Below are 14,377 nucleotides of genomic sequence, written 5' to 3' on the forward strand. Positions count from 1 at the left end.
GAAATCCAGTAAAGCATGTTTACTTGTGTGTTCTTGGTTTTGTGTAATTAAAAGTTTAATTTGGAAATACTGTAAGCTTAATTTATGCACCTGCTGTGGATGCTTGAAATGGCGTGGGTCACATTTTTCTTCCGTAAAGATTTAAAAGAAATCTGAGAAATGGTTTTCAGTAGTTTACATGCTGAGAGTTTGATTCTGTTTAAAAAGTGCACTTTTTTACTTCTGTGTGTTGCCTGAATTATAGTTGGAGAGAACTAATAGATTTTTGTGCCACGTTAAAACAATGCAATATACCCAAATCACATGAAAGAAATATCTCCTGCCATGTTCTCCATCAGTACATAGTCTTGGTTCAAATAATTACTTAGGCCGGTGTCTTAGGTCAGGGATGGGTAACTTTTTTTTACTTAGAAAGGTCCTTGAGAAGTGGGAAGATTCAGTGAGGGGAAGGAGTTGAAGCCAATATTGGGCAGGGCTGGTACTGACAATGTAACATAGGGTGCCGCCTTATACTTTACCTTACACCATGTTGGATCAGTGATGGTCCTAGCTCAACGCTGTCAAAATTGACTGGCAGCAGCTCTCCAAGATTTCAGACAGGACTCCTACACGGAGATGCTATGCATTGAGCTTGGGACCTTTTGCAAACAAACTATGTGCTGTACCACTGTATGACAGCTCCATACCCCAGTGGATGGAAGGAAAGCCACATATGGATGGATAGCCTCCCCCCCTCTCTTTCCTTCCATTCCCTCAACCCATTGATGTGTAGTGTTAGTTCATGGGTAGGCAAACTAAGGGCTGGGGCCCGAATTCGGCCCAATCGCCTTCTAAATCTGGCCTGAGGACTGTCCGGGAATCAGCGTATTTTTACATGAGTAGAATGTGTGCTTTTATTTAAAATGCATCTCTGGGTTATTTGTGGGGCATAGGAATTCGTTCATTTCCCCCCCAAAATATAGTCCGGCCCCCCACAAGGTCTGAGGGACACTGGACCGACTCTCTGCTGGAAAAGTTTGCTGACCCCGTGTTAGTTGCATGAGTTGAGAGTCAGACTCCAGTGTCTCCTAAAGTGTGGCAAAAAGTTACTCTTCACCTCAGTTTCCCTTGGGTGCCTTAAAGTGAAGGAAGTTTTCTGCTTTGCTCCTATGGCACTTGCTTGTCCCTTTGATTTTCCTTTCCTCCCTTAAGCAAGTGTCGCCCAAGAAGAGGAGCCAGCTGCCCTGGTAAAAAAACAAGAACAAAGAACACCTTCCTTGTTCCCTTCTGTTCCTCTTCCTCCCTCCCTCCAGCTAGTGCCAGCCAAGGGAACATGTAGCCACCACACTGCTCTGCATGAAAGCAAAGGACCACTCACAGGTACCCTCCTGAGGCAGCGAGCTGGATCAGGTTAGGCTGTGGGTCAGATGTGGTCCACAGGGGTTCCCTACCCCTAGCTTAGTTGAGTGGAAATTATTCTTATTCTTAAATAAACTGCCATACCACCTTTCTTCCACGGATCACGGGGTGGTTTACAATATAACAACACAAAAATACACACCATAGTAACAAACAAAAACTGTAACCCTTCTACACACTCTCTCTCACACACAGAGAGAGGGTTTAAGGCCATAGATTGTTTAATTTGGCAAACGCCTGGGAGAAGAGGAATGTTTTAGCATGGCACCTAAAGATATGTAATGAAGGTGCCAGGCAAGCCGCCCTGGGAGAGCATTCCACGGGGAGCCACCACAAACATATAACCCCCACACAAGCTCTGCTTGTACTGCAAATATAAAAATTATTTAATGACCACAAAAAATGAAAGCAATTTATTTATATGCCACTTAAATGTCAACAATTATAATAAAAATGACACTTTAAAAAAAAAATGAGATTCTTCTTCAATTTATTAGTTCCTTTTTTTGCCACAGACAACCCAAAGGAAATTACAAAAAGAAAAAGCGAAAACATACATACATTAAAACCGGAAAAGAAAAGAATACATTAAGACATCTATACTATACTATTTGAAGGTCAGGTTTTAAATGGTGTGTTGGCCCTTACCAGCAGATTGATAAAGGTGGATGAGGTTAAAGCTCTGGATTAATTGGGTTTTCAGTATTACTTTGTATAACATAAAAAGCTGTATAATATACAAAGTTGTAACTTAGATAGATAGATAGATAGATAGATAGATAGATAGATAGATTTCCATGTGCATAGATATATTTATACCCCACTCTTTAACCAAAGTTGTGAAGGCAGCTTTCAATGCATTTCATATACAGTAGCTCAGTCATCAGGTTAGTTCCTCACTGTGTTGGGCTTCCTTACTCAGGCAGCTGTTGATTTCTCTTGCAGCTTCTGGCAGCAGATGCAAGAGGCACAGTAAAGGGGGAGGAAAAGGTGTATACAATCCACTGTCCCGTCCTCAGCTGTTCCAGCTGCCACTCTGCTGTTCCAGTCTCTGGGCCATGGCAGGTCTTGGATGAAATGAAAGCAGCCAGATGTTGGAGTCCTACACAGGGTGGGATTTGATCACCTGGGATGCTTTTGATGTCACTTGTTACTTCTGGCTCCTGTTGCATGTGGGGAGATGTGTACAAGCTTCTCCCAGGCTTTGGATGTTTCCACTTTTTGACTAATTAATGGAGGCTGATCCCAACAGCTTGTTTTTGCGCTACTCCGGCTAACAAAGACAAAGTGATTACTAAAACACCATCTATTTCTCTCTTAAAATCTTGCAAAGGGTGGGAAAACTAATTGCCAGCCTCAGTATTTTTCTAAAAGCAAGCTATTCCATGTAGTTAAGATAGATATTTAAATTTTTGATGTATTTATGTTGTTTGGAACCAATTCTAGATCCAACCACTTACTCTCTATTGAATTCAACTGACTTCAGTTATGTCATGGCTAATTTGTCCCACTGATTTCATTAGGACTGAAGTTTAACTAAACTTAGTTTGAATCCAATCCATATTCTTTTCTGGATGGCAAATGTTAGTTTGAACACATGTGTCTGATAATCATAATTGTTTATTTATAGCAAAGGGGATGAACATGTGGCTTTCAGATGTTATTGAGCTCTCAGCCCCAATTAGCCCCGGCCAGCGTGACCAGTGGTCAGAAACATCTGGAGAGCCACGGGCCACAGGTTTTTCACCCCTGGTTTATAGAAACAAAAATGGCTGTTGCAATGAATGCTCTTGTTGACATAATATGACATCTGACTGCAGCATTTTCCTGTTGATTGATCCACTTAGATTTATTTGGCGTCTTCTCTCTGTGAAGCTAAAACAAAGCTTGAATAATTTAAGACATTTTAGGCCTAGTTCACACATACAACATAGGAGGCAATAAAATTGTTGCCACGCTGTATTGCTTCAGGCTGCAGGGATGTGTATAGAGAAGGCCATGGGAAACTAGCAGATTAGGGAGAAACCTAGGCTAGAACTCTTCTCACTGATGTGTAGTTGTCTGTGTATAAATAAATTCTTATATGGAAAGCTTTAGCATGTCTGACTCCATAATATGCAAGTTTTCTTTGAGCAGAAGGAATATATTTAATTTTCCTGTGGTTTGTACTGCCTTAAAACAAGCCAGCTGCATTATAGAAAGTGGTATGACAGATCATGTACCTCAGTATTGTATACAGACTGCAAGCAGCCCTTCAGAGTTCTGTAGAACAAGCATGTCCAACTCCCAAGAGACTGTGATCTACTCTCACGAAAACAAAACAAAACATGGCAGTGATCTACCCGTTGGATTGATCAAAGTTGTTGAGCTTTTTTTGGGGGAGGAAGATCCCCAAATGCACTAGGGTAGCCTTCAGAAACACTGTTGCAGCGCATAGTGGAACTGGGCTAGTTGGGGCTACCTGTAGAGGGTTCTGATGAACGCATGATAGCAGGGATATGCCTCTTTCACACAGATTTGCCTCAGCTGCACATATATTGCTAGAGGTTGCCACAACACCACCTCCATTCACACTGAGAGCCAGTGTGGGGTAGCGGTCAAGAGCAGTAGACTTGTAATCTGGTGAACCGGGTTCGCTTCCCCGCTCCTCCACATGCAGCTGCTGGGTGACATTGGGCTAGTCATACTTTGAAGTCTCTCAGCCCCACACACCTAACAGAGTGTTTGTTGAGGGGGAGGAAGGGAAAGGAGAATGTTAGCCGCTTTGAGACTACCTCGGGTAGTGATAAAGCGGGATATCAAATCCAAACTCTTCTCTTCTATTGGCCCCAGTGGCACAGTCAGGAATGGTGGCAGGTATCTTTTACGTGCTGTGTTGTCTGGGTTCTCTTTCCTCTCCTTCGTTGTGTTCATAAAACAGTGGCTGTGAGCAGCATGAAGAGATTTGAACTGCCAAGGGGGTGCCTGGGAGCTGGCAGTAGCAGGGTCATTGCTGGCTGTGCCACTGGGGCTGATAAAGTAGGGGGATGTTGCCACACCAACTTGAATGTTGTAAATGTGGTGAGACAGTGCTGGAGGTCTGTTTCCTTTGCTCTAAGTTCACCAGCTTCCTCTGTGGCCTATGAGCATTTTTATGGGCACTGTCCCTGATGGGTGGGCACCGGCAGAGTTTCCAGGGATGCCTTGAGAATATCTTTGTGTGGCATGTTGTTGTTGTTTAGCCGTTTAGTTGTGTCCGACTCTTCGTGACCCCATGGACCAGAGCACGCCAGGCACTCCTGTCTTCCACTGCCTCCCGCAGTTTGGTCAAACACATGCTGGTATCTTCAAGAACACTGTCCATCCATTCGTCCTCTGCTGTCCCCTTCTCCTTGTGCCCTCAATCTTTCCCAACATCAGGGTCTTTTCCAGGGAGTCTTCTCTTCTCATGAGGTGGCCAAAGTCTTGGAGCCTCAGCTTCAGGATCTGTCCTTCCAGTGAGCACTCAGGGTTGATTTTCTTAAGAATGGATAGGTTTGATCTTCTTGCAGTCCATGGAACTCTCAAGAGTCTCCTCCAGCACCATAATTCAAAAGCATTTGTGTGGCATATTGACTCTATAATGACTATTCTGCTGGTGTCATGGTGGCAGTGTAAGTGTAGGATTGCTTTGAATCGACCCTCAACCCCCAAATCAAATAACTCTTTGTTCAAATGGTTTTGGAGACTTAGGTGGTAATGTTCCAGTCCGTTTCAGAACTTTGGGAGTGCCATCTAAGCATGCATGTTAAATATTACTTTCAATGGTCATGTCTTACAAGTACAGCACAACAGATTTTAATATTTTTGGAACACCAAGGTCTACCAAAGCCAGTTTTACTCAGCTTTAAGGATGTCTTAAAAGTTGGCAGTATATTGGAAGTGCTTCTTATCTTGGACTGAACATTTCACATTATATCTCCACCTTTATCTATCAGCTTGAAACAGAAGAATGTTAGAGAGCTGACTCTATATGATACTCTGCAGAAGAACTTTGAAAACTAAAACTTACCTTTCTTTACAGTAACTCCAGCTTATTTGAGGTGTATTTTGAGGAACTTTTATATGTACGGAGATACATTTAATATGTTTTATTTTGTCAAAACTTTTTATCTTCATAAAAACTTTAATTTCACAGTACGGTTGCTGAAGCTAGGATGACTGAAATAATGACCAATTAATGTAAAATGTAAGTGCAGGTGGAACTACAGTAGCAGAATGAAGTGAACAGAAATAAAGTTATGGCAGCTGAAGATTATGAATTATTTAAATTGTATGTAAAAGTGTATTGTGCTATTTTTTCCACCGAAAGAGCAAATTAATAATAAAAACAGCAATTTTAGTCATTTGACACATTTAGGATTCAAATGAATGAGGATCTTTGTGTATTAAAGCTAGCAGACTACATTGCTAGTTTCAAGAGCAAGAGAGGGAGCAATTATTTCCTCTAAACAGCACTAAAAGCGCCATCCACTGGTAATTTAAAATGGGAATAATATATATATTATTAAACAATATTGCCAGCATAATTGATCATAATACATTCATCTTGGGACTTATCCAGTGAACTGGGACCAAAATGACCACACTTCCATTTGACTTGCTTGGCGGTTCTCCTTCCTACTAAAATACTTTCACATTATCAAAAAAAGGAAGTAGTGGCTATGTATTTGAGAGGGGGCTGCGGATATACGGTAAAAGTATTTGTGTGTGTGTGTGTGTGTGTGTGTGTGTGTGTGAGATCAGTAGTATCATACACACTTGAAGACCTCTCTCTGTGTGAGCAGATCTGTTGAAGTTGGTATTGTTACTTGAAAGACTCAGGCTTCATTTGCAAAGCATTTGTTACAGTTACAGACTTAATTACTGATTGTACCAGGCATAAATCAAGAGTTTTCTCATGACATTCAAAAACTTTTGTCCATCTAGACGACGTTTTCTCTAATATTGTTGTAAGATTATAATGGAACAATCCAGCTTTTTTTGGTTTTTTAAAATCTACATTTTTGTTGTTAATCGCTTTAGGGTGCTTCATGGGACGTGATTCAAAAAAGAAATAAAGTAAAGCGCTTTTATGTAGCGATGGGCAAATGCTCCTTAGTTTTGTCTTGAAAAACATTTTCCATTTGCTCTCCTTGAGAAAAGCTTGAGATTGACAAATAGATAAAGCACAGTGCCAGTTCTCTTTCCTGTTACCAAGGCTATGCATGCCCCCATGGCATGAGAACTATTGGTCCCCATATGAGGAGTGAGAAGGGTTGCTAGGGATCTGGCAGACTGAACTGGTCGTCTTGGGTGCCCCAGGGGAGATCGCAAATGACTGTGGCTTCGATCACTCAAAAGCAGAAGCATAGTGAGATCTAGAAAATAGTGGAGATGGAGAAAGATGTAATAAAAACCTAGTAGTTACTTATTTCAAGGAAGAAACTACTATTATTTATTCTAGAAAGGGAAGTATTCTGCTGTACTCAGGAGAATATAAACACTGTATAGGAAGTACAGTAGGATATGGTAATAAATAACTACTTAATAGTACAGTTGTGTGTTGTGATTGCTTTTGGTGTTGTGTAGATGTTAGACAAAGGGTGGGGAACTGGATCAGGCTGGTAGGCCAAATCATTATCTCCTCCCTCCCCCAACTCCTGTGGGCCAAGCCTGACAAATGGGTGGAGACAACCACCTGTCAATCACCTGATGTTGTAGTGACACCAGTGGATCCTTTTTTCACCTGCACAGTTTAAAATCAGTTACATTTCCTGACTTCCTGATTTAAAAGCACATGTGTGCTCTTTAGCAAAATATATTAAAGCTATTAAATGTTTCCCCTTCTTGTTGATTGGTTATTATAAATCTATATGCTGAATCTGTGTCTTGATAAATAGCATTGTTTTACAGCTGTTGAGTTAAGCATGTATTGTATATCACACCGATATAATGAAAAAAAACTGAGCAGAGTAATAACTAGACATGTGATTCAAAAACAGAACCAGAATCCCTGCATTTCAGTCAAGTTAATCCTGTTTACTTACATGCCAGTGCAATGCAACCCAGTTTTGATGGGTTGCTGTGGACCATTCTTTCTCTTTGCTGTGCTATACAGCTGCTCACTAGAGTGTGTTCTTGGCTAGCATTAAAATCCTTGTTACTAAGCTGGTTTTAAGAGAAAGTACTTTGGATTGCTAAAATGATACTTGGACTGCAGCCATTTATGTTGCTGTATTGAAAGAGTGATTTTTGCTACAAACAGTAGGAAAACTCACTGGATAACTTTGATTATTCTTCTGCTTTAGTTTATTGCTATTTGTTACTTTGCTATGAATGACATAGAGATGGAAATGGAATATATGTTACAAAGAATTGCATTTACGGAATTTGCATTACTCTTTGTGCTTTCCCCTTCTTTCTAGTACTTGCAACGCCTCCGCCCATGCCACCTCCGATACAGGCATATGCATTTAAACCTCCCCCTCGACCTGATTTTGGTACTTCAGGGAGATCAATCAAACTGCAAGCCAACTTTTTTGAAATGGACATTCCAAAAATCGACATCTACCATTATGAATTGGATATAAAGCCAGAGAAGTGCCCTAGAAGAGTTAACAGGTACATCCCGCTTTACTTTCTCTTCAGCTTTGAACATTTCACTTCCTTCATTTTTATTTTTTTTAAAATGATACATTCATTAAACTTTGATGCTGAACTATTTCTCTTTGGGATGGTATTAGTGGTATACTTACTATAAACCAGAAACAGTGGTGCCTTTGTTCTGCTTGCACTTAAGAGGAGCTCCTCTTATAAAACAAAATCAGTTTCTCCAAATCTTTTTATACCATCCTAAAATATTTTTTCTCCCTATGCTGTGTTTGGTGGTACTGTGTTTATTTAAAACTTTTAGTGTTTGATGGGTATCAATGATATGGCAGGTCCTATCTCACCGATTTCACTGCAGTTGATCTCCTTCAACCAGTACTGAACTGCTTGCTTACTGGTTGGTACTGTAGTTTGATATCAAGCCTCTTAAATGGAGAGGTGATGTTACCAACTGCTTGTTTTCCTGTCTTCACCTACCGGCAGGGGGAAGTGAACTCATTTGTCTGATGGTATAAAAGGACTTTGGAGAAACTATATATAACAGCAGGTAAGAGATTACATGTCTCCATCAGATTGCCTGTTAACAGAAAATGACAGATGAAGATATGTGTAGGTTCCTGGGTCTTTTAGATGTTTGTCTTTACAAGCCATAGTGACTGGGCTTATGTATAGGATAACATCTGCTCTGTATGCTGATATCTGAATTACCCAAAGTTGGTGTAAATCAGGACAGATTTTTTCACGTTAGCACTACTCAATTTCCTACCTCTCAGTGGAGGCAAATGTGATTTTTTAATTATTATTTGAATTTTGTTGTCTGCCTTAACCACTACAATAAGTGGAAAAGTGGAATATTCCTTCCAACTGATATTTACAGGCCATAATTTTATTCATTAAGACAGTGTTCCACATCTTCTGTCTCTATTATCTGAGAGTTCTTTGGTGGATTAACTGATTACTTTGCTTTTGCCACTAACATGCATGCTGTGGTTACCATATACACAAAAGGTATTGCATGTGTTTCTGTTTTAAAAAAGCTGGAAGCATGAAACTCAATAGCAGCCTAGCTATCTCCTATCCATCTTTCACTTTTGAATAGAGAATTGAAGGACTTTCCTGCAAAGGTTAATGTGATAGGGTTGCCAGGGAGCTCTTGTATTTGAAGGCTAATAAGCGGGTAAAAAAAGAAGCAATAGCTTATTTGTTTGTTTGTTTGTTTATTATATTTGCATGTATAAAAATATTTATATGCTGCTATTTCATTAAAATATCAAAGTGGTTTACAACAGAAATACATACAACCATGCAATAAAAACCACATTAAAGGGAATAGTCAGACATCAATTAACAATTATAGGGACATGTATACTTAATTGCCTGCATAGGCCTGATGGACTAGAAAACTTTTAAGCATATGTTTAAACTTTGGCACAGTGGACAATTGCTGAATCTCTTATTGGCAGAGTATTCCACAGGACTGGGCTGATGACACTAAAGGCTCGGTTTCTTGTTTTCAAGTGAGCCTTGCCAACTTGGGGAATGACCATTTATGTTCCTGCAGATGATCTCAGTGGTCGAACTGGGATATAAGGGTTCAGGCGATCCCTGGGCTACCCTGGACCTAAGTTGTTCAGGGCTTTGTAAATTAATACAAGAACCTTGAACCTGGCTCAGTAGTGAATGGGCAGCCAATGCAGCTGTTTGAAATATGGTGCCACGTGTTCTTGACCAGATGCCCCTATCAGTTTGGTTGCTTCACTCTGCACCAGCCGGAGCTTCCAAACCAAACGTAAAGGCAGCTCTACATAGAGTGCAAGCAGAGTTTATTGGGCCTTATCCAGTCCACCACTGCATTCAGACATCAATCCAGACTTTTCACAGCCTATCTTGATTCAGATGTTATGGAGGAGTAGAAGTAGTATTTGCATGCTGTCCTCTCCCAGTGATGTTGGGAGCACACCAAAAATCTAAGAAATCTTAGCTGCCTTCATATTGTGGCTAACATGGCATCTTTATGGTATCCAGCATGGAACACATGGGTTCTGCTCTGATAGCTATTAACGTTGCATGTGTTGTGGCTAAGGGCATGGTTTAAAGTGGAGTTGGTTGCAAGGAATGCTTTATGAGTAAGCTTTTCTTTCCTGCCTAACATCAACTTTAATCAGGACTGAGCTTTGAAGCAGAAAAAAAGTGATTCAATCTTGCCTTTGCTATGAACTTCTAGGCAAGACAGTCTCTCCTCCCCACCCCGTCTGTCAATGAATGGATTGCTCTCAATGCTCTAGAGATATAGTCAGTCAGCTCACAACTTACATGCGTTCAACATATGTGATTTCAACTTTGAAATCACATAAATTAAATGCACGGTAGGTGGAGAACTTAGAAGTTTCCTTTGCCCAGGTTTCCCCCAGCACAGAAAGAGCTTTTAAGCTCTCTGCCTTGCCTACTGGGCTTTGGGAAGCTTTCTTGCAGGAGCCTCCCAGAGCCAAGTAAGCAAGGCAGAGAGCTTAAAAGTACTGTGCCTTGCTGATGGGGTGAGATCCATTGGTGCTCCAGCTCCAGGAGGTGAGGTTGCTCACATGTGGGTGGTTTCAAGGGATTGTATTGACTATTCACAATTTTGGATTTATGAACCATCCCTGGAATATAATCCACAAGTAAGGTGCAAGTGATCTGCACATTGATTATTATGAGTGGAGGACTTGAATGGGTTTCAGCAGATGTTTGAATTCAGTTTTCATCCTTTTATAAAGCTATAACTAATAAACATGGGTGGATGCTTATTCTAACACTTTGAACAATGTTTCCAGAGAAATAGTTGAACACATGGTCCAGCACTTTAAAGGACAGATATTTGGGGAGCGCAAGCCGGTGTTTGATGGAAGAAAAAACCTCTATACAGCTATACCACTTCCAATAGGGAGAGATAAAGTAAGTATTTAATGCCAACTTAACTATGATTCCATATGTTCCATGTCTGATTTCATTATTTTGTCAGAGCTGCATGCTTCCCATGGGTCAAGGCTTCAGTGATAAGATGCAGGTTATTAAATCTGTAGGGTTTTTGTAAGTTCATCAGTAATTCATCCTACCAAGATTTCAGTATTGCTCATACAATGGGAAGTTCTTCAGTGGGGTTTTCCAAGAAGACCCTTACCACATGTGTCACCGGTGCTGTTTGATTTGGAAGCTGTGCAAAGCAGCTGGGGCAACCCAGTCAGATGGGTAATAAATAATGATGATGTCTCATTGCTGGAATAAATGCCTTACACAGCAGTAGTTACTTGTAAAGTGTTTGCTGTGGAAAAGCAGCTCTGAAAATATAAAAAGATCACATTCTATAAAGGTTTTCATAGGATGTTCATATTGTATAACAATTAATGGTGCAGCTGTAGCTATAACAGGAACTGTGGCTGAGCTGATTGCTGGAAGACAAAAGGCCAGCCATGCTGCCATTAGAGACACATTACCTTGTTTGTTACCTGCAGTTGGTGCATCACAGAACAAGTGTAGCTTCTAAAACAGCTTTGCCAAAACACAGTGGTGATCTTAAGGTGCACATGATGCAACGTGGAGGGGAAAAAACTTATCCAGGATAATTATTTCTGAATATTTTGAGACCCTTTTCAGAAGTTAGGCTGGTGGAGATCCGAGAAAGAGTCTTTTAAGTTGTGGCACCCCAACTCTCCAGGGAGGCTCTCCTGTTACTGAGCCTGATGTCTTTCCCTGGCACTTGGAAAACCTTTTAATTTGCTGAGGATTTTCGGTGATGTATTTTTTCTTGGCTTACATCATCCCCTCCCCCCCTGCTGCATGTTTTTATTTTGTTATTTAAATGTATTACTGCACTTGAATCATGTGTGGAGTAGCCGTCTAAGTAAATTTTTATTTGTGGGGTCTTTTTGTGTTGTTGTCAATGAGCGTTCACTATACAGAAGAGTTTGCTTCCCTTTGACCGTTCTGATAAAGTGTGTGCTTAAACAGAAAGAATCATCTTGTTGTGGTTTCCAAATGTTGCAGGTGGAATTGGAGGTCACATTGCCGGGAGAAGGGAAGGACAGAATATTTAAGGTGGCAATAAAGTGGATGTCAGGTGTGAGTCTGCAGGCTTTACACGATGCTCTCTCTGGTCGTCTTCCAAGTGTTCCTTTTGAAACAATTCAGGCGCTGGATGTAGTAATGAGGCACTTGCCTTCCATGAGGTAAGGGAAATGTTAATATAGGTCTTTAGGGAAGTTTTAGTGCGGGAGCTAAACAAAATTACACTTGGGAATTTTGCATCTACATCAACACCATCTTGATGTGAGCTCTAGTGCACTGTATGTGTGCACGCACACTTTACTATTTGTGTGAATGGAAGAGGCAGGTGTGCATGCAAAACTCCTGCAAATTGGAAGCTGCTCATCAACTGGAATTAAATGGAACTTTTGAAGGCAGATGTTGAAATGAGGACAAAAGATTCAGGGATTTAGGACTGGCAGCTGTTTACCCTTCTTTCTCTCTTTTTCTGTTTTTGCTGCACCCTTCCTTTCTCCCATTTATCTATGCCTTTCTTCTTTCAGCCATAATGCTTTTTATTGTTGCATAAAAATAAATCCAAAAATGTCCCAAAGATGGTTACAGGGATTCTAATGAGATCCCATGGACCTTGCCAGATACTGGCGTAGTTTGCATATCATATTAGAAACAGTTTAAAACAAACTGGATTAATATGAGTGAGCAGCATAAGTGGTGTGCTAGGACATGCTGCTTAAAAGCTTCTGCGATGCTCTTCGCCCACGTGGTCCTGCTACTGTGGCTCAGATGAAACAAGCCAGTGTCTGCATTTTTATGCTGCCCAAACATGGTCTTGTGACTTATTTCTCAACGCACCACAAGTGGGAACTAAGGTTTGTTCTTGGCTTACTGTTCACAGCACGGGGTGGGGGCTGAAGGGACAAATCATGAACCCAGCCTCGGATGACATTGAATGCTTATTTGGTTTGTGGTGTGCCGGCAGCAAGACTGGGGAGGAGCCCCCGTGTAAGCTTTTGAGCAGCAGGTGACAGCATGCTGCTCATTCGCTATAAACCATAGATAGCTTTAAAACCATGGTTTAACATGCCGTGCACATAGGGCCACTGAACAATATTATTGGTAAATAATATTTTTCAGTGGCTCAATGTGCACGGCACGTGAAACCCTAGTTTCACCCTAGTGTAGTTGGACCAGGGATGTGTTTGAAATAATACAGCTCTCCCCTCCCTCCATTCCCCCCCCCCACTGAATAATATATTCACTTTCTCTTGTAGGTACACTCCTGTGGGACGGTCCTTTTTTACTGCATCAGAAGGGTGCTCTAATCCCTTGGGTGGCGGCAGAGAAGTTTGGTTTGGATTCCATCAGTCTGTCAGGCCTTCACTGTGGAAAATGATGCTTAACATTGATGGTATGCTTTGTGTCACTTCACTATTTGCAATTGTTTACGTTGTCTGAAAGTGCTTTTTAGTCAGGTTTCTTAGATCTGTAAGATTTGTGTGTCATTCATTTCCTGTATTTTTCCTTTTGATTTTTAGTATCTGCAACAGCATTTTACAAGGCACAACCTGTAATTGAGTTCGTATGTGAAGTTTTGGATTTCAAAAGTATTGAAGAACAACAGAAACCTCTGACAGATTCCCAAAGGGTTAAGTTTACCAAAGAAATTAAAGGTAAGAAAGTTGAAAGAAACAAACATGATTGTCTGTGTGGAACAAATATTGAGAGTTTCAGAAGGCTACCTTATAGTAAATTGTCTCCAATCGTGCAGTAGAATGTGGTTGATTGTTAATGAATTGGTCATTCAGTTTGAAAGGAATTTAAACTAGGGCTGTAAGGAGATCAACATTCTTGCTGTCGACCAAACTGGTTTTGATTGATGCATATTTTAAATGGACTTGATTTTCCCCAAGATTTGTAATTCCTGTGGGCTTCTGCATGTATGAATGTTATGACCCAGTTGTATAAAAGCATATTCAGTTTTCACTCCTGCTTAAGCATGTGTGGAGGGCTTTGTTTTGAAACATTCTTAAGGCACAACAGCTGGGCTCCTTCCCTGCTGGCAGGCAGCAAAAGGAGAGTACCCTAGGTGGTGTCTCCAGGCAATGTCCAAATGTGGTCATTTCCTGGTTGGTGCCCGGTGGTGTGGATTGGGGCCTACTTAAAGTGCCAGGTGATTAAATTTTGTTCAGCTTACATTAACCCAAGTCATTTGGAAATAAGGTAATCATATTGTTAAAATGTAGTTAATGTTTATTTAATAAAGTCTCCTGAAATGCAGGCTTTGGTTTTTTAAAAAAGGTATTTCAAATGGAACCATTTCCCCTATTAATTTTCGAATGTGTACTAGTAA

The 14,377-nt window shown here is 40.8% G+C and overlaps 1 protein-coding gene across 4 annotated transcripts in view; it reads left to right on the plus strand.

The window, feature by feature from the left end:
• The window catches only part of AGO2 (argonaute RISC catalytic component 2), a 48,027-nt gene that overhangs the window by 8,730 nt on the left and 24,920 nt on the right, over positions 1–14,377 (plus strand). Inside the window, exons 2-6 of one of the 4 annotated variants that reach the window (XM_083516650.1) lie at positions 7,824–8,019; positions 10,818–10,938; positions 12,025–12,209; positions 13,299–13,435; positions 13,563–13,697. In XM_083516650.1, coding sequence (XP_083372776.1) covers positions 7,824–8,019; positions 10,818–10,938; positions 12,025–12,209; positions 13,299–13,435; positions 13,563–13,697 — 774 coding nt within the window. Of the gene's footprint in view, positions 1–7,823; positions 8,020–8,495; positions 8,555–10,817; positions 10,939–12,024; positions 12,210–13,298; positions 13,436–13,562; positions 13,698–14,377 lie in introns of those variants that run through there. The other 3 variants (XM_083516651.1, XM_083516652.1, XM_083516653.1) reach the window with 3 other exon arrangements.

Source organism: Podarcis liolepis (assembly GCF_965112155.1).
Source record: "Podarcis liolepis genome assembly, chromosome: 8".
NCBI lineage: Eukaryota > Metazoa > Chordata > Lepidosauria > Squamata > Lacertidae > Podarcis > Podarcis liolepis.